Genomic DNA, 26838 nt, shown 5'->3' on the forward strand with positions numbered 1-26838 from the left:
GGATTCTTATCTACTTCAATCATGTTAAAGAACAAATTAATGGGAATTGATATTTCCATGGTTTATCTTTTCGTAAAATAAGTGAAAAATAAACTTTGGGCAAAAACTTTCCACTTTACAATACAATTATGTTTCCAGCTTATGTTTTAAATTCTTTTTGGTTAAGGCAGCAAAACTGAAATAATCAATTCCTCAGCTTTTTTTAACACATTTGACTCTAACATATAATTGCCCACCTTTCTGTGATGCAGATCCTGGTAAACTACCTCCAGTTTTACTGCTTAGATCAGATTCTGTCAGACTGACTTGCGATGAAGCTCCAGGAATGGTGTAATTTTTCTCAAACTGATTCATAGCATATACATCCCCTGTCAGCAATAACTCTTCATATCGTCTTGCAACCTGAATTGAATTTAAACCAATGAAAAATAACATAACAAATGTTTTAGTGAACAAATTCCAATATTTTCATCTGAGTTTGTACCTGGTAACAGCTAACTATAATAAGAAAAGACTGTCTGTGGAATGAAAAATCTTAAGTTTTTACTTCTGTGAATTAATTCTTTTTTGTTATGATCTAAATCCACAGTATGTTCAATAATGTTGAAAGTTATAAAAGTTTTTGTATTTATATCTGGAGAGATAACAATTATTTCCTATACACAAGTACACATGTATCTGAAAAAGTATTACCTGTCCAGGGGAAGATCCAGGTATAAGCCTAGCAATAGCTTCCCAATTCTTTGTCTGTAACTCATTAAAATCTTGTGATGATATCAGTGTTTTAAGGATAAGGTCAAGGGCAACTCCCACACGAGATGTTGGTTCCAAGACATTCATTATCATTCTCTAATCTATAAAAGAAAAATTATAAAATTGAATACTAGGTTTGACACATTTACAATGTAAAGCAGGAATCACCAGACTATTTAAGGATTGTGCTCCTCCACTCCTTTAATATTTAAACACCATTCTTGCATAGCTAGCACAATTTCTGATTTTCTCAGCACAATTAAGAGAGTATAATGGAGAAGGATGATGAAAAAAAAATTAAATTTTTAGTAACTATGATAAATTTTTAATATTTATCATTAAGAGTTTAAGAATTATACATTTCCGTGAATGCACAATGTAAACACACAAAAACATCCATGTAAATTTTACACCATAATGTATTGCATAAAAGGTATAAAAATTTTCAACACCAAAAATGATCATTAAGAATGACAGATTATTTTGTTTGGAGAATGTAGTATGACCAGCTGGGTTACACTAAAGACCTGAATAGACCTGAAGATATATGACTCAAATTATTCAAATTGCAATAACTTTTTTATTATTTAATGGATTTTCATAAAGTTAGAAATTTATTGAATGTTAATATCCATATTTCATATAAATTTAAATGTTATAAATAAAAAACAATTGTTGATGTTAAAAGTTGGACCTAAACAGAGAAATGAAAAGACCTGAACAGACCTGAAAATATATGGTTGGACTTGTTCTAACTTCAATAACTTTTTTAATATTCAATGGATAGCTTTCAACTTTAGATTTCTGTAGTTTTATTTCAGACAATTTTCAAGGTTTGTTTTGTTTTACTTGTGTTTTTGTTTTATGATCTTTTTGATTCTAGATAGTCAATAATTTCTTGCTTAACAATATATGACTTATTAAAGTCGTATTTTGTCTTGCTTTAAAGGGAGACAAATCCTAAAACTTACAAATTTGGACCTCTATGAGTCAAAAGCAGATTCAGTTCATGTGACATATTCAACATGATCAAGAGACAAGATTGAATAAAGAGAGAGTGCAAGCTGATAAAACTGATGTATGATTCCAGCAATGGAAAAACAAATAGTGATAAGGTGTGAACTTAGTATAAGGGCTTGATAAGATTTTGTAGGGGTACAATAGTTATCAAAGGTACCAGGATTATAATTTAGTACGTTTGTAGGGGTACAAAGTTTCCATAGAACTATCATTTGACTATTGGATGCTGCAAAAAATATAACTATTGATTAATACTACTAGAAGAGTCAAATACTTAAAAGGTCTTCGTGTATAAGCCTCACGGTCAATGCATCAATATATTTTTATTTATTGAAATAATTTCCAAGACCCACTTGGATTTTTTTTAAAACGTTTGTCTAAATCAATGCACAAACTGTAGAATCTTGATTTATCTTTAAAAGATACATTTGACTAGTATTTATTACGTGAAAACGCCTTTAATGGGATGAATTGTCCTAAAAACGACCGTTCTACTCCAGTAACCAAGTGCGTTTTTCCATTTTTAAACAATTCGAAATTTTATTGATCACAATGGATAAAACGAATCAAAATTTATTTGATCTTTTTCGTCAATTCTTTTAAGAAGGAGATTGAAAATATAAAAATCATAAAGTTTTGAGTCGAATATTATGTGCCTTTCCGTTTATATTTGAATAAACAATCATATTTTCAATATGACTAAGTTCGTTTTGTCTGAAAATCCAGAATCTGAAAATTCTAAAAATGTCGAAACGAAAACGATTTGAACAAGACCGCGAAGAGGATTTGAGAGATTTCGAAGATTTAGACGACGAAGCAGCCCGGAGATTCAAAGATAAACATTCCTTAGATAGTGACGAAGAAGATGAAAACACCGGAAAATATGACATATTGGATGAAGATGATATTGAAGGTTTGCAAGCAACTCGGAATGGCATTCGTATCTATCGGACTTGTCCCTGTCTTGTTCTTCTTCTTCCAATAATTTGCATACCACCTCTGGTGTATTATCGCAAATGACTATTTTCACAAATCTGGTTAAAAGCCATCGCGGTGTTATACACAATTAAAATTGAAATATCTTACATGAAGCAGTAGTCCATTTGGACTAATGAAACAGGTGTCTCCTTCTTCTTTCTTCTTCTGATATACAGTTACAGCTTCATTTCTTGAAGATTACGAACTGTTGCATGCGCGGAGTATATGAGTCTGGAGGCTGTCTTTGAATCCTTCCAAAGGGGAAGCTGTGACAACAGCAGATGGTAGTTCATTTCACAGACAAATTAAAGATGGAAAAAATTATTACTGGTGGTTTTGATCATAGCACTATTTTCGGTCTTGATAGAATCCGGGTCCGTTCGCGCCCATTCACGTTCGCACCCACTCATGTTCGCCCCCTTTCATTTTCGCACCCTACATGTTCGCACCCAAAGTCCGTTCGCACCCTACATGTTCGCGCCCAATTTTAATCGGTTTTGTGTTTAATAACTTTGTAATCAAGTTTTGACAAGTAGTATTCTTATAAGTATAATTGTTTTCATGGTCTCAAAATAAAGTGAGACAGCATTTTTTTTTGTGTTGAATAAATCTTAATCATGTTTTGGATAGTGTATTGTTAAAAAAAAATATATTCCTTTCTAAATAAAGTGGGATTCTGTCAACGTTTTATTTTGTGTTGAATAATTGTTTATCATGTTTTGGTTAGTGTATTGCTATAACTTTTGTTTCATTAACTTGTTTCAAAATGAAGTGAGATTCTGACTACGTTTCTTCTTTTTTTGTGTGTGTTGATTAAATTTTATCATGTATAGTGATATATAATAGTGTATTGTTTCATTAGATCAGATCAAAGGGACCAAGCTGTTAAAAACAATTATCTTTTGTGTTTTTCATTTAAAATCTTCAATCTTTTACTCATACCAAGCTATAAATACATTCAGTATTTACACGAAAGCAATTAAAAACAACAATCATGATTTTCCAATTATTCAACTGGAATTTGAATTAAAATTGGGCGCGAACGTGTAGAGTGCGAACGGACCTTGGGTGCGAACATGCGAGGTGCGAACGTGTAGGGTGCGAAAGTATATTGGGCGCGAACGGACCTGATGCCGTCTTGATACATATTTCAGATATACATTTTTGAAAAAGCGCCACAAATATGCATAAATATTAATAATGACTGTTCCATAGTACCACACTTTTCTTACATGTCTAAGTGTGATGAAAACGGGTGCACTAATGGCAGGACGACAGACCGGATAGTGACAGGACGGTTGACTAGATGAGACATAAATCGTCAAAAGTTTTTTGTTATTCGGTAGAGTTTTTAAATATTTATAGACTTTAAAGATATCAAACTATATTTTATGCAAATAAAACAAAAAAAGTGAAAATAATCATTTTTGAGCCCAAAAAAGTTGACCAGACGGGATTCACACTCGCCGTTATACGCTATATATATATATATATATTCAACTGGTCGACAACAAGTGTTAATATCTCTTTTGTTTTACAATATTTGTCCATGAAATTCAGGAAACTGTGAGATTTATGAATATATTTTAGGAACATATAAACTTGATAGCAAAATATACGCTATATATATATAATATATATATATTCAACTGGTCGACACAAGTTTTCATATCTCTTTTGTTTTAAAATATTTGTCCATGAAACTCAGGAATCTGTGAAATTAAATAATATATTACATAAAAATATAAACTTTATAGTAAAAAAAATATTTTTCTGCAATAAAAAGTTGACCAGACGGTATTACGTTCAACAATGTACACGTTGATTATATTTAACTAAGCGACAAAAAAATGTAAATTTTTTTTTTTTTGTTCAACAAAATTTTTTCATAAAACTGAAATATCTGCGAGATCAATAAATATATGATATGAAAATATAAACTTTATAGTATGAATCTTGACTAAATCAGCACAAGAATTAAGTGATTGAGGGCATTTTGAAAAGTATCCTAGTTCAAGATATTTAATCAAATGGTCTCTCATACTAGTTTGTTCAAAGTTTTTTTTTAAAGTCAAATTTAAGCCCCTCATTCAAGCAAAAACAATTTGGTCGCTGTTGCACATTTGAAATGTATGTTTTACCGTGACTATAACTTAATTTCAGCAAGCTGGATGTCAAGAGATGGCGTAAGAGTAATAGTCATACTGAAGCTTTCCAGAACATAGATGCACTGGTCACTCACTGATTGATTTGACCCAGTGGGATTCGCCAGTATGATGTATTTGTACAAGTTGGGCAACCCTTTTATGCGAAACTACCATTTTTTCTGATCAACTGGGAAGACTGGGGAAAGCTACAGGCATTTCCGTATAGGTCTATCTTCAAAAATTATATTACTAAATACTAGTGCTGAAACCAAAAAGTCTCCCAACTTAAAGGGAATACTTTTGAAACTATATATATGCATTTTTCTGCAAAGAACCAACTGGTGTTTTTCTACCATTTGTATTGTATTGGTAATCGTATTTTGTAAAAATGTTTTTGAAAAACATTATTACCAATGGACAAAAAGACATGCTATGAAAGTTATATACTGTAGCGCTAAAATTTGTGAGATCTGAACTGGTTGAAAGTCCGAGCAGATATTACTAGGTGTGTTAAAAGTTTATCTGTAATCTTGAAATTTATCAAATTTCTTCTTTGATTGGATTCTAATTACCAACTGAATATAAGGTAATTCAATACAATGTATATTGATGTCATTGATGTCTCAGGTGTGAAAACTTTATTGACTTGTTATTTGGCTTAATTGGTGATTACGACAAGTGTCAAAGTTAATTCTGTCTGGTCAACTTTTTTTGAAGAAAAACATTTTTTTTACTAAAAAGTTTATATTTTCATATCATATATTTATTGATCTCACAGATTTCTCAATTTCATGGACAAATATTTTAAAACAAAAAGAGATATTAACACTTGTTGTCGACTAGTTGGACATATGTGTAGCGTAAATCGGCGAGTAGGAAATCTGTCCGGTCAACTTTAATTGCTCAAAAATATTTTGTTTCACATATTCACACATTAAGGTCTACAAATACATGTATTAAACAAATCTACCGAATAACAAAAAAGTTACGACTATTTATATCTCGTCCGGTCAACCGTCCTGTCACTATCTGGGCAATCGTCCTGTCATTAGTGCTTCCCAATGAAAACAGGAAGAGTTATCTCGCTTTAGAAGAGTGCTCACTTTTGACACACAAAAATATATGTTTATGTCGTAAATGTTATACTAGTCAGAGATCTGTATGGGTACGTCATAGCTACCAATTCTGGCTTTTATACAATGGAGATTACTCTCTGACGTCCAACAGCTGTTTTGACAATGTTTGACAGACAAGCTTGTCTGATAAAACAGCCCTTGGACGTCAGAGTAATCTCGGAATAATGTTATACGAGGTGTTTTGATTTCCCTAAAATTAACTCTTACGTCTTTAATATAATCAGGTCAGGTCAAACAGGCCTTTCAGGCTTCATTCATAAAATTGAAATTTGAATCTCGCTTTTATACAGTATAGTATTAAACTAGTCATACCTAATGAACTATCCAAAGTCAGTGGTGTTTTATCTCTTTAAGGCGATTTCTGAACTTTGTAACTAACATGACTAACAGTCCTGCAATTCAGTGTTAAATGAAGTTTTAAAAAACTAGGATTGCATCTCATTGAACTTGATTCTCTTAACAATATTTTTAGCATCTATAAAAGTAACATGTAAGCACAAAAAAATAGTGTCTCAAGACAGAGATATTAAAACGACCTTGGGAGAATTTTATTTAAACTCAACAAAAAATTCAAAAGATATCTAGGCATTTGATTAAGTTTGTTAAGGCTTAAATCAAGAAGTGAAATTTAGAAAAAAGAACAATTTAATTGACCTTATTTGTTGTCTTTTTTAGGTCAGGAAGATGGCACCATGGATTTTGATGGAGAAATACAAATTACACCCTTCAACATGAAGGAAGAACTAGAGGAAGGACATTTTGATAAACAGGGAATGTATATCCATGATAAAAAACAGGTGTGTATAATTAATGAGATCAATTTCAAATAAATAATGTCTTAGGAGTAATTTAATGCCTCCAAAAAATGCCTTATTATTATACTGGAACAGCAAAGCAAAAAATACAAAGCATAGGATATCAAAGAAGACAGAGTTTTTGGAAAATGACGCTTTCAGCGTCTTGTTCCAATACTGCTGACCTGAACTTCCATTAGGCCATAGTTGTTTTTTTATTTGTTTTGCGTCCGCGTGCGGGTAGGTTTTCGGCCAATTTGTGTCAAAAACAAACACAAACCTTTTTTTGTTCGTCAGTAGAAAATCCGTATTTTCCGGGTTTTTCCAGCCGTGTTTTTGTGTATTCTTATACTCAAATCTATTTTGCGCTTTAAATAACAAGTACGCTCCTTATTTAAAGCGTTTAAGCGATCTTGACTTCGATACATGTGACAGCAGAAATGGCCAGTATAAATGTGCCGGCGAGCGAGATCGTTTGTGTTTCACTTTTCAAAGATAAAAGGATCGTTCTGGCTCCATATGCCTTTCCGCTCGCCGGCACAGAAACTTTTTCTCAGATCCTAGAGAGCCTTTACGTAGCCAGCATAAGAGACACGTTAAATACAAGATTCAATGAACCTATCACCCTAGGGGATAAAACTCTGATAAAATGTTATGTTTCATCTAGCTCTAACGGGGAAAAAATTGAAATGAATACATCTCTCAAGGCTATAGATGCTGTTAAAATGTTTGGTGCATATGTAAGCTTTGAGCTGACTGACAAATTTTGTGAAAAAACTAATTCAAATCAACAAAAGAGTGCCTTTGATGTGCTTATGTCTTCAAAAACACCTATTAGATACCCGCTAAAATTTGGATCAAACCCTGTTCCTTACTTGCTTGAAGCAAGAGTTACCTCCCATTTGCACAGTTATCTTATTTTATAATTGAAATAAATTTTTATACTTTTTTAAATGAAAAATAGTAGTTTTTGCAAATATTTCTAATAAATTTCTTTAAATGATATCTACTGTCTGATAAGATAGGATAAATTAGTATGTACATTTTTTAATTCCACAAGATATTAAGATATAAAACATAATTTCATTTAATTTAGTTTATTTTCTGAAAAAAAAGTATGCAGAACAAAATATTAATATATTGCCAAAAAGTTTACATAAAGTATTCCAATTATAGGAAGATAACTCTGCAAATGGGAGATAATTCATGCTTAAAGCATTATTGATTTGATACAGGGAATTATTGATTATACATAGGTTTTAATACAACATGACACATCTCAGATCAAAACATGTCTCTTCTCAAAGGCTTCAGTATAAATGGGAAATGTTTGAAATACCAAGGCCATTTCTCAGAATATAGTCATATCAAGTTTGTACATTGCTAAATTTCCTGTTTGTCATGTTTGCTCTTTCACTTAGATATGACAGTATTGATCTAAAGTCACTGTTAATCAGTCCAGAACTTAAGCAGACTCTTGTGTTATTTTCTTTGTGTGTGTTTTTTTTCCTTGCTGTCTGGTAGGTTTTCTCAGAATCAGTTGACGCAAAACAAAGAAAAAAACAGACACGGCCTTACATTTCTCTGCCTTCCTCGCTTGGTTTCGTATATTTTCTTCCCCATTACATTTCTCCGCCTACCGCGCTTGGTTTGGTATTTACTATTTTACATACAAACTGGAATCTGCATGTATTATCATGTGTAGTAATCAACCGGGAACCAGTTTACATACCTCCGGTCCTTCTTATTACCAAAAAGATAGAAGTGTACCAACCAATGTAGTTAAGATACTCATAAATCTATTTTTATAACTTTATTGATTATGTGAAGTAAAACTAAAACATTGTTAAAACATTAAAGATATATAATTAATCGGGGAATACTTGATAGTCTTTTCGTTTTACAAACAACTGCCTTTTTTAAAAGAAAATATAATATGTCCGTGTTGGTCCACTTTCTACTGGTTATAAGACAGATCGAAGTACCGGAAATCCATCTTTGTTTACAAAGTTACACCTGTAGAGTCTGTAACATACTGTATCTGTATGACATGTGAATAAATTGTCGATATAGATGCTGGCTTTAATACAACGGTTTGAGAGAGCGCCGCCGATTTATTGGCGGGGCGGGAGAACAGATTTGAAGCTCTCTACGTTTGATGCGTGCACACCAGTGTCGTCATAGCTGATTCGGTGCGATCACTGTCTTACAAAGGATGAGTTTGCATAATGTACGGTGTTTTACTTAGTGGAATGTCAATAAACTCACAGTAAGAGTTATTCTTTACTTGCTTTTCCATTGTTTTCCACAATAATTGTTGCGTGGTATTCTTTGAATTTCTCTGCAGTTATGGTTCTCTTTGGATATGCTTTTTTGAGGAATTCGTCTGGTTCAATCAGCCCCTCAACTACTTTTTACATAAATACTAACTTTGGCTTCAACTCCTTGTTCGTCCTTGTCTGGAGATCTTGTTGAAGTTCCAGTTTGGCAAGCATTTTGGAGACTTATCCATCCTCTCTTGACTTGTAATCTCTGTTGATAAATTTTGCCGCTTGACATGTTTTATTTTGTTACCGGGTAGGGGTCCCATACTATGGTTCCATATTAGATAATGAGATCAATTCCTAAAGGTCTAGTTCATTATCCAATCTGACACAAATTTCAATAACTGGAATGCCACCCAAGTTGAATATATGGTGACCCACTATAACAGCATAATTACTTGGAATTGTGTTTAATACCATGATGGTTCAAAAGCATAAACTTAAATGGAGACAGAAATTTGACATGAAAGATTTTGGATTAGTGTAAATTAAAAATTAGCTTACTATGATATATGGTTAAAGAATGAATATCAAATTGAGCAGAGTTGTTATAAAATATCAATATGGCAGAGAAGTGGTTTCAAGTTTCATATAAAGGGACCTGACTGACATGAAATAAAAAATCAAAGGAGTATCCCTATTTGTCTAATCTTCAAGGTGAAATAAAACAAGTATAAAAATATTATGCTATTGTATAAATCTACAGAAATAGAATTTGCTTCAAGTAACAAGAAATAACTATGTCACTATAGTAACTAATTTAATGAGTATGTGGGTAATTAGTCCTATATAAACATACTATCAATGTGTCACACTTCGCATTCAAAATTAAAAAAAATAATGTAAATATCAGTACATGTATAAAAACGTTAAAAATTGGATAAGAATGCGAAGTCATATGTTATAGGACTAGTGGGGTATAAGAGCTTGTTACAACAGGCTCTTCATTTGGTTTGAAAGGATACTAGTCCACTTGTATTTTTGTCCGTCTGATGAGTTGAGCCTTTTTCAACTGATTTTTAAAGGCAGTGCTTTAAGGCCTGACTTTCAAGTCATGAGGTTCATCTTTTCATACGCAATCTATGCAGGGGGTCTTTTGGCCAGAAATAGATCCGGAAATGTTCGAATTTCTCCTCTTCTTTTTATGGTATGATATGGTTTTTGTTTCTTTCATTTACATTGGGGACTAAAGAAACGATCAGTGTGTATTGTTCGTTTTATAGAACTTGTTATTAATGTGTATTTTGCATTATAAGCAGTCAACCTGACTACAAACTATCATTATTTGTATTCCGTGTGGAAAGAGGTCGGGTCAATTTCGAGTGTTATCTGACATCTAAAGATTTTTTAATTAGTTCAGACGTTGATATAACAATGAAAAGTCGACTGAACATGATTAATATTGCATCTTCTATAATTCAAAGCGGAATTCGGTTTATAAACGAGAAACCGTAAAGCGTTTTCAATTTCGGTATTAGTTATGTATGTTGTCTACGTATTATCCTGGTTCCCGGTACTACGTTCCGGGTATTAGCTATTTGATATATCTGATGTGTAACATTACGATCAGGTACCAGCCAATCTACGTGTGTATGTGTACATGATTTCCCGCCAAAATGACCGACTTACAGCTATGGAAAAATAGTTCATAAACGTTCCGTATAATGATATGCAAATTTATAATTAATCGTAACTTTTTTTATCTTTATATAATAAATATAACAAAATGGATTCCACAAAATTAAAAATAGCATTATTTTACGAGGATTTCTAATATTTTTTTCACTTCCGGGCGCAGTAATACGTATGTTTTGAAGAAGCTCAAGAAATTGACAAAGTGAATTGAGAAGGAAACGGATAGATATACGTCCTTGCTATCAGGTAAATCAATTTAAATGTACAGAAAAAACAATTTACTTCACACAAATAGTACAGGCTTAAGCATTTTATTGTCTTATACACGACTGTAGTGTAGTGTTTAAACGACGGCGGTGACCTACAAGGTACGGGTCATACTGGGTCAAGTCTAAATATGTAAACATATCCACGTGCTATTAGGTAGAAAGCATCGTAATGCAATATCTACAATTTTTTCCTCCTTTATACATCGTTTAACCAGATATATTTCTCTTTCAAATACACTTAAACACGGGTTGTATGTACGTATCTTTTCTAGTGTTTTCTTGTCCTTATTAAAGTTCATTTGTTGATGTTTAAATATTTTTGAACGACTGAACACAGGAGTGAATGAATGCAACAATTATATATACTGAAGACTTGGGCTGTACAATGATAGTGTACGTATATCATACTGATAATTATTCTAGCAGTAATTATGTTAATTTAGGATGTAATGACAGGAATTCATGAGCTATGCCTCAGGCTTTCTGAAAAAATATCAATGACAATGTAAACAGGAACAAAACATTGACACGAATGATGCTGTCTTCTATGTTATAGTTATTTAGGTATGTGTGTTGCACAAGTTTCAAAAAAACTTAAGTTATAAAACTTTTTTTCAGGGCACAAACCCACTTTAAAGAGACTTGTCTACTGCCATACCCATCCTATTTTCATGCACCATTTGCAAGCAAGAGACTGAATGGTTTGCAAAATTAAAAATCAGGACGGTGTCCAATTAAACCAAGAGAACTAAACTGGATGAATATTGTAGGAGAAATCTAGAGGAAAGTTTTGATTTGTGAAATTGGTTTTCCTGAAAAGTCATTCATCCTAGCCTGCAGAAAGGCACTATAACTGTCCACCACCAACTGACGAGCTAATGTTGAGCTTCACATATGGAATTACTCAATTACCATCAATGTCTATGTTTTCAGCACAGATTTCACAAGTTATGACACAGCTGTGCTTTTTTTTTTTATACCTGTTAAAGAGTTGTATACTAAATTTTATTTTTTTATCAATAAATATATCTTGTGTCATTTAAGAACTTGTATTTTGCCAAAAGATGCATACTAGTGAATGAAAGTGGTGCAGTTCATTTTGCTTTGGTATATAGAATTGAATTACAATTGTTCATGTTATTGGAATGCATATAAAAATAAGGAGATGTGGTACAATGTATATACATGATATTTAGTGAGTTTATCAAGCAAAAGTGAATAAGAAATAGGTATAAGCAGTTACAGGTACTACTGTACAATCTCAAACAATGAGAAAAACTCATACCGTAAAGAGAATTTCATATTTACAAGTACATGTAAGTTTTGTTTTTGCGTTGAATAATTTTCTTCTATTGTTTTAATTGCAAATATGGGAAGTGGTTAAAATGCTAATGAGACAGCTGTTATGGCCACAGAGCCTTAATTGAAAACTTCTTTTTCATTCATACCGGTAGATTTTGCCTGGAGTTAGAAACATATCTGCCAACTTTTCAAAATGCACATGGGGGTTTTACGTGAAAGATGGTTCATATAGTCATACAAAACCTTCAAGGGGCCTTCAAATGGAAGCAGGACAAGTCGCCCCACTGGCTAATCGCCCACTTTTAAAAAAACCGCCACAAACTGATTTATCAAATCGCCCCACATGTGAAATTGGTTAAATCATGTTAAATATTACTCCTGCCAACCCGCCCTACTTATAAAAAAACGGTAATATTTAGATTAATATATATATATATATAATTAAAGATAAAAACTCGCACCACTTTAATGAAAACTAATCTACACAGAATACAAACAAACCGAAAATTTATTTAATTACTATTATTGATATACTGAAATTATAATTCTAAAAAAAAAATGTATTGTTGAAGAATAACTAAGTTTTGAAGCTTAGTTATTTGCATAACAATTGAAAAGAAACCTGTTAATTGTATCATAATGCAATATAAGGAATTTAACTTATATTCAACGGGATAACATCTTTTTCCATAAGTGGGGAGAGTTGGCATTACTAAATTCATCCTGGTTAATAATATATTTATCTAGATTTCACCGATTTCCATTAGGTGGGACCAGTTAGCAGGAGTAATATTAACGGAATTTAACTTATATACAACGGGATAACATCTTTTTACATGAGTGGGACGAGTTGGCATTAGTAAATTCTTCCTGGTTAATAATATATTTATCTAGATATTATCGTTTTCTATTAGGTGGGGCAAGTTGGCAGGAGTAATATTAAGGGATATACATGTAACACATTTCACAAGTGGGGCGATTTGGTTATCCAGGTTGGGGCAGTTTTTTTTTTAAAGTGGGGCGAGTTATTGAAAAAGTGGGGCTATTTGCTAATGGGGCGATTTGTCATGGATTCCCTTCAAATATATTCTAATGTGGTTTTTGGCTTCTTCGTGCATAAACAAGCTCATTGCCATTGTTGAATTAATTGTTTTCTTTAAAATAGTCGACAAAATTGCTCTTACAAAATTTCCATTTGGGAGCCTCGAGCTCGATGGGGGAAATACTTTGCAAATACTGACAGTTGGCAGGTATGGTCATCAAAAAAGTTGATGTGTTACTATGTACATTTACCATTATGTTACTGGATGTTCTTGCTATACACACAGTACAGAGACTAGTCAATCTTTGTGAACTATTTTTTATGGGAGTCATAGAATATGCGTATACAATCAATAATTAAAAATAGTCTATTTATATTGAAAAGGAAAAGTTCTTATATGTCTAAAGAAGAGGGACGAAAGACACCAAAGGGACAGTCAAACTCATAAATTTAAAGCAAACTGACAAGGCCATGGCTAAAAATGCATTTCATGGCGAGGCACAGAAAATATACTGTAAACAGTAGACTATAGATATAGGTGAACTAGGTACAAAAGAACTCTAAATCTTAAATTCTACAAACCACCTCTGTTCTGTGGAAGATAATGATATAACTGGACTAGAAATACACACAACCTGTAATTAACTGCCTTTACAGCGCTTTCGCGCTTTGATTATAGTTCGTTCTTATGTTGTTATACCACTGTCCCAGGTTAGGGGGAGGGTTGGGATCCCGCTAACATGTTTAACCCCACCACATTATTTAGGTATGTGCCTGTCCCAAGTCAGGAGCCTGTAATTCAGTGGTTGTCGTTTGTTTATGTGTTACATATTTGTTTTTCGTTCATTTTTTTACATAAATAAGGCTGTTAGTTTTCTCGTTTGAATTGTTTTACATTGTCTCATCGGGGCCTTTTATAACTGACTAAGTGGTATGGGCTTTGCTCATTGTTGAAGGCTGTACGGTGACCTACAGTTGTTAATGTCTGTGGCATTTTGGTCTTTTGTGGATAGTTGTCTCATTATAGCAATCATACCACATCTTCTTTTTTATAGTAGTCTGTATTCTTGATTTAGAAAAATGTAATTGCAAGAAAAAAATTACACATTACTTAGAGTACTTAAGATCATTCAGGTAGTCTTTATTTAGTATGTACAATATAACAGCCAGTAGCCATTGGATATTGTAGATCATTTAAATAGTCTTGCCCTTTTTATTAGTACAAAAGAACAGCTAGTAATCATTGGATATTGTAGATCATTCCAGTATTCTTGATCACCTATTTATTTGTACCAAAAAAAAACCAGCCAGTAGTCATTGGATTCTGTAGATCATGTAGATCATTCAGGTAGTCTTTACTCTTGATCTGTTCATTTGTATTAAAAAAAACCAGTCAGTTGTCATCTTCACTTCACACATGCATATACGAATATCAATTATATGCTTACGAGACATGTTGCAATGTTAAACTTATTACGGTATGTGAAAATCAAGACTTGCATAAAAATAAGAAGATGTGATATGATCAGGGGTCGAATTTAAGCTTTTTTGTGTACTGGCCAGCCGGACCAGTGGACTAAAAACTCTACTGGTCTGGCTCCAAATCTACTGGTCCTACAAAAATGACATTCATATGACAAACACTAATATAAATGATAGATGTTTAATTTTATTTTGATGCTTTCGTTTACATAAGTTAGACAGGAACAAAGGGATAGTCTTGATTCTGATTTTGATAAAGGCTTTGATAATCTCAATGATTTTCTTTATCAAAATCAGGATCAAGGACAAAAAATTAAAAGTATCAACATTGTCTTCCACATCATCGCAATCCTCACGACAACCATAGGGTGCCTGACTGGGTCATCTAGATAGCATGTACATTTCTAAATATGTTCACCAACCTTCTGAAAACGTTTTGATTTAAAGTTTGAATAATTTTCCCTGCCTTTGATTCCTCGGCTGCCTTCCTGTCTTTTATTGCTGTAGATTTTTTGTGCTGTTCTGATTGCTCATGAGCAAGTACAGAATCCAATTTGAAATTTAACGATCCAGTTACCAAAATACATTTCCTATCTAGGTCTGTCACTACAAATTGTACAGTTCATTAAATTCTGATCTACTATATAATTCAACCATTCTCGATCTTTGGTATTTGCGTTTCCTTTTGTCAATTTCATATACTTTATTTCGATCTTCCTTTTGATTTTCACTTATTTTAATTTTTTTGTCCGGCGGTTTAATTCCTTCCAAAAATTTCCACATTTTATATTGTTGTGGTGGACGCTCACCCGAGATATAATTAACTTGATCAATTGTAATACCCCCTAGTACCGTGTAATTGATTTCACAGGTAAATTGTTTTGTAAACAAACAGAGATTGCGATGCAATCAGTGATTTTTATCAACAAATTTCTACTGGCCACCGGAACACCAGCTGACAAAATCTACTGGTCCCGGACCAACGGATCAGCTCTAATTTAGACCCCTGGATATGATTGCCAAAGACACAACTCTTCACTAGAGAACAAATAAAGTAGAAGTTCACAACTATAGGTTACTGTACATGTACAGCCTTTATCAATGAGTAAAACCAATATGGCACAGCAAGCTCCAAAAAGGCTGAAAGATGACAAATTAAAGAATTCAAACAAGAAAATTTACAGCCTGATATACCTGTTTTGTGTGTGCACAAACCTCCTTTTTAGCTCACCTGGCCCGAAGCATCACTTGGTGTCCGTCGTCTGTCGTCGTACGGCGTCCATAGTCTGTAAAACTTTTACAAAAATCTTCTCCTCTGTAACTACTGGGCCAAATTGAACCAAACTTGGCCACACTCATCATTGGGGTATCTAGTTTAAAAATTGTGTCCGGTGACCCGGGCCAACCAACCAAGATGGCCACCATGGCTAAAAATAGAACATAGGGGTAAAATGCAATTTTTAGCTCATAACTCAAAAACCAAAGCATTTAGAGCAAATCTGACAAGGGGTAAATTTGTCTGCCCTGAAATTTTCAGATGAATTGGACAACCCGTTGTTGGGTTGCTGCCTCTGAATTTGTTAATTTTAAGGAAATTTTGCTGTTTTTGGTTATTATCTTGAATATTATTACAGATAGAGATAAACTGTAAACACCAATAATGTTCAGCAAAGTAAAATTTACAAACAAGTCTACATGACGGAAATGGTCAATTGACTCCTAGGAGTTATTGTCCTTTATAGTAAATTTTTAACAATTTTCATAAAATTTGTAAATTTTAACAAACATTTTCCACTGAAACTACTGGGCCAAGTTCATTATAGATAGAGATAATTGTAAGCAGCAAGAATGTTCAGTAAAGTAAGATGTACAAACACATCACCAAAACACAATTTTGTCATGAATCCATCTGCTTCCTTTGTTTAATATTCACATAGACTAAGGTGAGTGACACAGGCTCTTTAGAGCCTCTAGTTTCCTTTCTAGATAATATTCCCTTAAAATAAGACACACAATAAAACAGCTGGCACAGTCTGTCTGCCAACAGAATGGTTACTACATTGTAACTAAGAATTAAAGATCGCACATACTTAAAAAGTAGGGTCTACAATTAAAGTTGATACATGTATGATATATTTTAAAGGGCATTAAAGACAGCTGGATAGAAAATATAGATTGGGTTAAAATAAAGGAAAGAGCAAAAAAAGATGAAAATGACGATGATGATGAATCAGATGAAGAAACACCATTAGATGAAACACAGATTTACAAGGAACTTTTAGAACTTCTAAAACCAGGGGAGACTATCTTAAAAGCATTACGGAGACTAGGGGCAAAAGGCGAGAAGCTCTCTGCAAGTCAGCGTCTTAAGCTTAAAAAACAAAAAGTTGAACTGAAAGATGTTCAGTCAGAGGAAGATAAGATAAATTTTGAAAAATTGACTGAATTGGCCAATAGACTGATCTCTAATGGAAATATGGATGCATATGAATTAACATGTGAAAAGTTAAACTTTCTTGTAACCAAGGCAACAAAATCATCAGAAGATTCACGGACGGTTATTCCTGAAGGTATTGATGATGATGATGCATTAGATATGTTTGCTGATAGCATCGATTCCAAAAAGGAGGAGAAATCAGTGAAGTTTTCTGAGGAAACTAAATCAGATATTGTTGGGAAGTCAGCTGAAACAAAGGAAGATAAAGGTAGGTATTAGTACAAGATTTGTACTAACATGTATAAGCAAGAAAAAATCATATATGCCTGTTACCTAAAAAAATATGGTAAAACTGTAGGTAAAATAGTTTTATTTCTTAAAATATATAAAAAAAAAAAGACTATGATAATGGTCAGGTCTTTAACAGTGCTTCACCATTAATGTCTGGACTAAGATATTGCTTAACCAAAATTATCAATAAAATATGTTAGGTTAAACTGAAAATTTAGAGTATGTCATGTATGTAGAGAGGCAAGAAACAAATCTATATTTTCGGGGGGTCTTAGTTACAATTTTAAATACTTGAAATACTTAAACTTGATATTATTAATAAATATATATGAACATTTAAAAAAAAATACAGTCATTTCTTATAATTTAATTCTAAATTCCATTTTAAACCGGCGTAAATCATGAAAAAACGTTGATGACGTCATGATCAAGACAAAATTATGTCTATGAGCTGATAAACATAACAATGTCAGCCAATCAGAAGACGTGTTACACTCAAAATTAAACTATTCATAAATATATATAAACATTTTAATTAAATTTAAACAAACCTTCAAGTATTTAAAGGTGCCTTGTTGGACAAGTGGTAACAGTACTTAGCTTAGTGATAGCTATCTATAGCAAGCAATAGCCTTTCAACCCCTGCTCGTGGCTTCCTTGTGTTAATTTGGCTACATTCTGTGTTTTACAGGTGCAAGTTAAATGATTATCACATTTATATATAGCTTTTGTTTTTAAATTCCTGTTAAAGATACATCCAGAAAAGCACCATATGTATAAAGTGTAAATATAGCTCCTTAGGTATCAAGCTATATACATCCTTGGCTTGAAAGTTTTGTTGTTTTGGCATTCCTCTTGAAGGTAAATTCAGAAAGTACCAAATTTTTATTCGTTATCTTTGACAGGAGGAGGAGGTGACAAGAAAGATTCATCAAATGAGGTCAAGTGGGAATATAAGTGGGAAAATGAAGATAAAGAAGAAATTCATGGTCCGTACACAAGTCAACAGATGTGTGATTGGGCGGAGGAAGATTACTTTCCTGATGGAGTGTTTGTCAGAAAGGTCGGAGCAGAAGGACAATTTTATAACTCTAAAAGAATTGATTTTGAATTATATACGTAAAATGAATCTGAATCAATTATCATTACAATCATGTTATCATTAAATCATGTCAATTTAAATTTAAAGGAATACCAAATAAATTGTTTGATAATTATCTGTTGATCAGATATTATTTATGATATCTAAAGTCATACAATAGATAGGTTTCAATTTTACTTAATTTAAGATTGGGTTATTTCCCTTGGTTGCAATTTTGTAAAAGATTGCTTTTCTTTTTTGTCTTACCAATGGGGGTTGTACAAAAAAGTCTCTTTAGAGATCCTTATTATATTGTAGTGATGAATCAAACAAGGCTCAAAGAAATTAAAATTGTTAGAAAAACAACTAGTGTTCAGTATGAGAACTATACTTGAATTTGGCTGAATTTTTGAAAGAATTTGTGCTCCTAGACTTCCAATTTGGTAACTAAAAGGAAGTTACTTTTGCTCAAATTTAGACAATTGAAACTTAGAATACCAAAAAGCTTGTATTTACAACAGGATTATACCAAAATAAATTTACTGCAATGATATATTACAACAATTATAAGGTTAAAATAACTTCACAAATACTTGTTTACCTTGAGTATATGTCATTGTCTTATTTACCCATGACCATATACATGTTTCATTTGTTATTCTGTCTTTCTGCCTTATATGTGGCTTGTCAGTACAGCCATGTTGAATATATACCTGTACCAAGCACCTAGAGTACCATGCATTTATATGAACATCTAGAAGACTGCAACATGCAGTTTATTATCAAAAGTTATATCATTGGATGATCTGCATCCCAGTTATGATCTTCAACATAAAAATAGCAAGGGAGTAATCAGTCGTCTGAGATCACATATGAATAGTTTGTGGTTGGTTAATGTCAGTATTATTTGTTTTTTTATGCCCTACCATATTGGAATTTATATTGGCATTAAGTTTTACTCTAAGTCTCTTGTCTGTCTGTCCCAAAATTGGTTTTTGTTCTCTAATTTTATTTTGCCTCAATCAAATGTTATAAAACTTATACACAATGCTTATTACCACAAAACACAGATCAAGTTAGAATTTTGGTGGTGTCACTTTTACCGTTCTTGAGTTATGCCCCTTTACAAATGGAAAAATTGCTGAATTTTTGTTTCCATTCTCTAACTTTAGTTTGTCTTAACCAAATGTTATGATGCTTTTTACCACAAACTCAGATCAAGCATCACTTTATTCCTTTTTGAATTATGTCCCTTTATAACTTTATATGCATAAGGGGCATCATCTGTGTCCTAAGACACATTCTCCACCAATCAAGGTTTTCTTTTTTGAATTGGTTCAATATACAATATACATACAGTATGAGTTTTGCTTATTTTTAGCTGACCTGAAAGGGTATCTAGTTTTAAAAATGTGTCCGATGACCCCGCCTGCCAACCAACATGGCTGACATGGCTAAAAATAGGACATCTGTAGGGGTAACATTCAGTTTTTATATGACTGCAAATTTTATAATGCTATCATGTTGTCGTCTGCGTCGTCCAAAGACACATTTAGTTTCCGGACAATAACTTTAGATATAATATAAGATATCTTATATATTATAGGAGATATCTTATATTATAGGAGATATCTTATTTAGTATATGAGATATCTTATTTAGTTTATAAGATATCTCATAAAGTTTATAAGATATCTTATATATTTTAGGAGATATCTTATATAACATTAAAGATATCTTAAATAATATATAAGATATCTCATATAATATATAAGATATCTCATAAAAATGAAATTATATAAGATATCTTATATTTTATAGGAGATATCTCATAAAGTTCATAAGATATCTTATTTAGTTTATAAGATATCTTATTTAGTTTATAAGATATCTCATAGTTTATAAGATATCTCCTAAAGATTATAAGATATCTTATATAGTTTATAAGATATCTTATATAGTTTATAAGATATCTTATATAGTTTATCAGATAAGATATCTTATATAAAAAATTGTTTATAAGATATCTCATATACTTTATAAGATATCTTATAAACTTTAGATGATATCTTATAAAGTATGTAAGATATCATATAAACTTTATGAGATATCTTATATAACATTAAAGATATCTTATATAACATTAAAGATATTTCATATAACATTAAAGATATCTTATGTAATATATGAGATATCTTATAAAAATGAAATTATATAAGATATCTTATATATTAAAGGAGATATCTTATATATTATATAAGATATCTTATATATTATAGGAGATATCTTGAAATTCGAATAAATAGTAAAACGGCTTGCCATAGACCTGACCACCAAAACTTAACCTTGTTCACTGATCCATGAAATGAGGTCGAGGTCAAGTGAAAACTGTCTAATGGGCAGGAGGACCTTGCAAGGTACGCACATACTAAATATAGTTATCCTATTACTTATAATAAGAGAGAATTTAACATTACAAAAAATCTTAACTTTTCAAGTTGTCACTGAACCATAAAAATGAGGTCAAGGACATTGGACATGTGACTGACGGAAACTTCGTAACATGAGGCATCAATATACATAGTATGAAGCATCCAGGTCTTCCACCTTCTAAAATATGAAGCTTTTAAGAAGAGAGCTAACGGCACCGCCGGATCACTATCCCTATGTCGAGCTTTCTGCGACAAAAGTCACAGGCTCGACAAAAATCAATAAAATTTTAACACAAGGTTTATTACCACTTAAGGAAGGTTGGGATTGATTTTTGGGGTTATGGTCAAAAAAGGGGCTCAAATAAGCATTTTTGTAGTTTTCAGACAATATCTTGTGTTAATATACATGTATGAATCTCTCTGAAATTATACCACAAGTTTCCATACTACAAAGGGATGGTAAGGATTGACTTTGGGTGGTTATGGCTCAAACCATGTAGGAATTAGTGGTAAAAAGGGGGAAAACAAGGTTTTTTTTCTAGTTTAAGGACAATTGAGACAATTTAAAGCAGTGTAAGGGAGGTAATCAAAATCAATTTTAAAGAAAAATATTTGAATACCTCCCTTTCACCGCTGGTTAATTATGTATTAATAAATGATGATTTTAGCAGTTACTATTAATCAATATAAATTTTAGCCATGACTGTATTTCATTTTATATTTTAAATTTTTATGATGTATTTAAATTGGTAAATTACATATTATGTTTGCAAACTCCTACAAAATTTGAATTGAGATACTGAGCATATAAAAAAAGGGGAAAGAATTTTATTTTGGAATATGGGAAAAGGAGGAGGTGAAAAAAAATGGAGGGGAGGACAATTTTTCTCATTTCAGATTTCAGAAATTAAAAAAAAATCTTCAAATAGTTTGTTTTTTTGGTGGGTGGAGGGTTAAATTTGCAATAACATAGTGTATTGCACAAAAGCAAAAAAATAATATAGATTCAAATCATATAACCAATTTGAAGTTCTTTGACTACAGTTATTCTGTGTCAGAAACCTATTGTGTGTCAACAATTTAATTAGAATCAAAATTCAGACCTGTATCGAGCTTGAATATTGTGTCCATTTTGGCCCAACTTTTCAGGGTTGGACATCTGCAGTTGTATCCAGCTGCGCTCAGTGAAGCAATTTATTGGTTATTATCTTGAATATTTATTATAGATAAAGATAAACTGTACACAGCAATAATGTTCAGCAAAGTAAGATCTACAAATAAGTGAACATTACCAAACTGGTCAATTGACCCTATAATATAAGGAGTTATTGCCCTTTAAAGTCAAATTGAACAATTTTTCGTACATTTTTGTAATATTTTACAAAAGTCTCCTGAAACAACTGAGACGAATTTCACCAAAGTTGGCCACAATCAACAGTAGGGTAAACAAATTGTCAGTTGACCCTGCCTGCTGACCAACATGGCAGACATGGCTAAAATAGAACATAGGGGGAGAATGCAGTTTTTGACTTATATCTCTGAAACTAAAGCAAAAAGTATAACAGTTTTATTATTTCAAGAAGAAATCTTCAAATGCACATTTATTTTGAGCCAGAAACTTATAATGTCAAAATGTGATCACAATCCAAATTCAGAAAGTATCAAGCTAGAATATTACGTCCAAATCGTTTAGGGTTCAACCTCTGGGGTTTCATCAGGCTGCGCTCAGCGAAGCATTTTATTGTAAATATGACAACTGTTGTAAAAACCCAGTACTTGTGAATTTATGATACAATGAATTTCAATAAAGATTGAAATAAATTAATGCCAAATTTGCCCTATACCCCTTTCTAAATTAAATCAGATGTTTTTGACAAAAAGAGTCAAGTTTTTAGTCTTTTCACTACATCAGTAAAGTTTGACATTATTCATATTGCATTTCAACACCTTTAAATCGGTCAGGTTGCAACTACAAAATAAGATATGTGACACATATAATAAAGAATACTGCAAGTAAAAAAATAATTTGAATGTATAATTTTTCCAATAAAATATTTTATATATTTTCTATTAAACATGAAGGTATAAAATTCATGCATTCCAATGCTTTCAACCAATAAAAATATTTCTGACAAAACCTTGCTAAAAGTTTTGTAGTTAACATGCCACATAAATTTTAGAAATGTAACCATGATACAATCTTAAATTTATTTTATCTTCAATAAGTGGATTTTAAAGAAAGATTTTTTATGCAGTTTATTTTTAAGATTAAGTACAAATAAATGCTTTACAATTTTTTAACAAATGTAGTAATTACCACCGAAATGTATTTTGGTTCTCTTCTAATAATTTGGTTCACAAAAAAATCTTGGCCTTTTGACACTGTTTATGTTTTTTATGTTATTTAATGCACTTTCTTATCTTATTTTGTTTAAACAACGTGTATGTGCATATGTTAACAACCTCATATAAATAACTGTTTAAGGATTATGAACTATGGAGTGTGCATTCATTATTATTCGTTGGATACTAATTTTCGTGGGTTTCGTGGATACAGGTGAACCATGAATTTAAATCTTCAACGAAATACAAATTTGTAAAAAGTTGTATCCATACTTTGGCACAACCACGAAATCACATCTCTACGAAAATTAATACCAACAAAAATAATAAATCCGCAGTATGGTAAGTTTTCGCTAAAATGGGCTATCGAATATACGGTTATAATGTCAGTATTCCTATCGAATATATGGTTATAATGTCAGTACTCCTATCGAATATACGGTTATAATGTCAGTACTCCTATCGAATAGACGGTTATAATGTCAGTACCCCTATCGAAAAGACAGTTATAATGTCAGTACTATCGAATATACGGTTATAATGTCAGTACCCCTATCGAATATACGGTTATAATGTCAGTACCCCTATCGAATATACGGTTATAATGTCAGTACTCCTATCGAATATACGGTTATAATGTCAGTACCCCTATCGAATATACGGTTATAATGTCAGTACCCCTATCGAATATACGGTTATAATGTCAGTACCCCTATCGAATATACGGTTATAATGTCAGTACCCCTATCGAATATACGGTTATAATGTCAGTGCCCCTATCGAATATACGGTTATAATGTCAGTGCCCCTAACGAATATACGGTTATAATGTTACCCCTATCGAATATACGGTTATAATGTCAGTACCCCTATCGAATAGACAGTTATAATGTCAGTACCCCTATCGAATAGACGGTTATAATGTCAGTACCCCTATCGAATAGACGGTTATAATGTCAGTACCCCTATCGAATGGACGGTTATAATGCCAGTACCCCTATCGAATATACCGTTATAATGTCAGTACCCCTATCGAATAGACGGTTATAATGTCAGTACCCCTATCGAATAGACGGTTATAATGTCAGTACCCCTATCGAATATACAGTTATAATGCCAGTACCCCTATCGAATATACCGTTATAATGTCAGTACCCCTATCGAATAGACGGTTATAATGTCAGTACCCCTATCGAATAGACGGTTATAATGTCAGTACCCCTATCGAATATACGGTTTTAATGTCAGTACCAAAAAAATCCACCACTAGTTTAAACACTTTCGTTTAAATGTCATACAGCACATTATCTATGATACCTTCTTAAAGTCGGAACACCACCGTGTGTAGCACATTATCTATTATACTCACTTAAACAGCCAGGACACCACCTTGTGTAGCACATTATTTATAGTACCTTCTTATAAAGTCAGAGCACCACCATGTACAGCACTTTATCTAGGAGACCTTCTTAGTCAGAACACCACCATATACAGCACTTTATCTAGGAGACCTTCTTACAGTCAGAACACCACCATATACAGCACTTTATCTAGGAGACCTTCTTACAGTCAGAACACCACCATATACAGCACTTTATCTAGGATACCTTCTTACAGTCAAAACACCACCATGTACAGCACTTTATCTAGGAGATCTTCTTACAGTCAGAACACCGCCCTGTACAGCACTTTACCTTATGATACCTTCTTACAGTCAAAACACCACCATGTACAGCACTTTATCTAGGAGACCTTCTTACAGTCAGAACACCGCCCTGTACAGCACTTTATCTATGATACCTTCTTACAGTCAGAACACCACCGTGTACAGCACTTTATCTAGGATACCTTCTTACAGTCAGAACACCACCCTGTACAGCACTTTATCTATGATACCTTTTTACAGTCAGAACACCACCCTGTACAGCACTTTATCTAGGATACCTTCTTACAGTCAGAACACCACCCTGTACAGCACTTTATCTATGATACTAACTTGAAGTCAGAACACCACCTTGTGCAACACATTATCTTAAATACCTGCTTGAAGTCAGAACACCACCTTGTGCAGCACATTATTTATGATACTAACTTGAAGTCAGAACACCACCTTGTGCAACACATTATCTTAAATACCTGCTTGAAGTCAGAACACCACCCTGTACAGCACTTTATCTAGGATACCTAGTTAAACAGTCAGAACATCACCTTGTGTAACACATTATCTATGATACCAACTTAAACTGTAAGAACACCACTTTGTGTAGCACATTATTTATAGTACCTACTTAAGTGAGAGAACCACCATGTACAGCAATTTATCTAGGAGACCTTCTTACAGTCAGAACACCACCCTGTACAGCACTTTATCTAGGATACCAACTTAAATTTGGTCTCCTAGATAAAGTGGTCTCTTGTGGACAGTTGTCTCATTGGCAATCATACCACATCTTTTTTTTATATTGAACAGTAAGAACACCACCTTGTGTAGCACATTATCTTTGATAGCTTCTTGAAGCCAGAACACCACCCTGTACAGCACATTCAGATACCTACTAAAACTCAGAACACCCTCCTGTAAAGCACATTATCTATGATACCTACTGAAACAGTCAGAACACCACCTTGTGCAGCCAATTATTTATGATACTAACTTGAAGTCAGAACACCACCTTGTGCAACACATTATCTTAAATACCTGCTTGAAGTCAGAACACCACCTTGTGCAACACATTATCTTAAATACCTGCTTGAAGTCAGAACACCACCTTGTGTAGCACATTATTTATGTTACTAACTTGAAGTCAGAACACCACCTTGTGCAACACATTATCTTAAATACCTGCTTGAAGTCAGAACACCACCTTGTGCAGCACATTATTTATGATACTAACTTGAAGTCAGAACACCACCTTGTGCAACACATTATCTTAAATACCTGCTTGAAGTCAGAACACCACCTTGTGCAACACATTATCTTAAATACCTGCTTGAAGTCAGAACACCACCTTGTGCAACACATTATCTTAAATACCTGCTTGAAGTCAGAACACCACCTTGTGCAGCACATCATCTGTGATATTTACTTGAAGTCATAACACCACCTTGTGTAGCACATTATCTGTGACATTCACTTGAAGTCAGAACACCACCTTGTGTAGCACATTATCTTTGATACCTACTTGAAGTCAGAACACCGCCTTGTGTAGCATATTATTTATGATACCTGCTTAAATTCAGGACACTGCCTTGTGCAGCACATTATCCATGATACCTACTAACAGTCAGAACATCACCTTGTGGATCACATTATCTATGATATCTTCTTCCAGTCAGAACACCACCCTATGTAACAAATTATCTATGCAAGGA

General features: G+C 32.8%; 2 protein-coding genes and 1 long non-coding RNA gene across 5 annotated transcripts in view; 2 read left to right on the forward strand and 1 right to left on the reverse strand.

Moving 5' to 3' along the window:
* LOC143075747 (SANT and BTB domain regulator of class switch recombination-like) overlaps positions 1-2320 on the reverse strand; it is a 39411-nt gene extending 37091 nt beyond the window's left edge. For both annotated transcript variants that reach the window (XM_076251310.1, XM_076251309.1), the window contains exons 1-3: positions 2220-2320; positions 694-854; positions 237-402 (exon numbers count right to left, since the gene is read on the reverse strand). In XM_076251310.1, coding sequence (XP_076107425.1) covers positions 237-402; positions 694-846 — 319 coding nt within the window. In that variant the 5' untranslated portion in view covers positions 847-854; positions 2220-2320. The remainder of the gene's footprint in view (positions 1-236; positions 403-693; positions 855-2219) is intronic.
* Positions 2321-2496: 176 nt separating this feature from the next.
* Positions 2497-18827, forward strand: LOC143075748 (CD2 antigen cytoplasmic tail-binding protein 2 homolog). Of its 2 annotated transcripts, none has more exons than XM_076251311.1 (4): positions 2497-2686; positions 6710-6831; positions 17026-17587; positions 18516-18827. In XM_076251311.1, the coding sequence occupies exons 1-4, from the start codon at positions 2518-2520 to the stop codon at positions 18731-18733; spliced, it is 1071 nt and encodes a 356-aa protein (XP_076107426.1). In that variant the 5' UTR covers positions 2497-2517; the 3' UTR covers positions 18734-18827. The 2 variants fall into 2 exon arrangements, with proteins under 2 accessions (XP_076107426.1, XP_076107427.1); XM_076251312.1 differs by lacking the exon at positions 2497-2686 and adding an exon at positions 5984-6063.
* Positions 10165-12173, forward strand: LOC143075749 (uncharacterized). Its single transcript, XR_012978404.1, has 2 exons — positions 10165-11033; positions 11675-12173. It is a non-coding gene; the product is annotated as an uncharacterized LOC143075749 (long non-coding RNA).
* Positions 18828-26838: the final 8011 nt, after the last annotated feature.

The sequence above is a fragment of the Mytilus galloprovincialis genome, chromosome 5 (genome assembly GCF_965363235.1).
Source record: "Mytilus galloprovincialis chromosome 5, xbMytGall1.hap1.1, whole genome shotgun sequence".
Classification (NCBI taxonomy): Eukaryota; Metazoa; Mollusca; class Bivalvia; order Mytilida; family Mytilidae; genus Mytilus; species Mytilus galloprovincialis.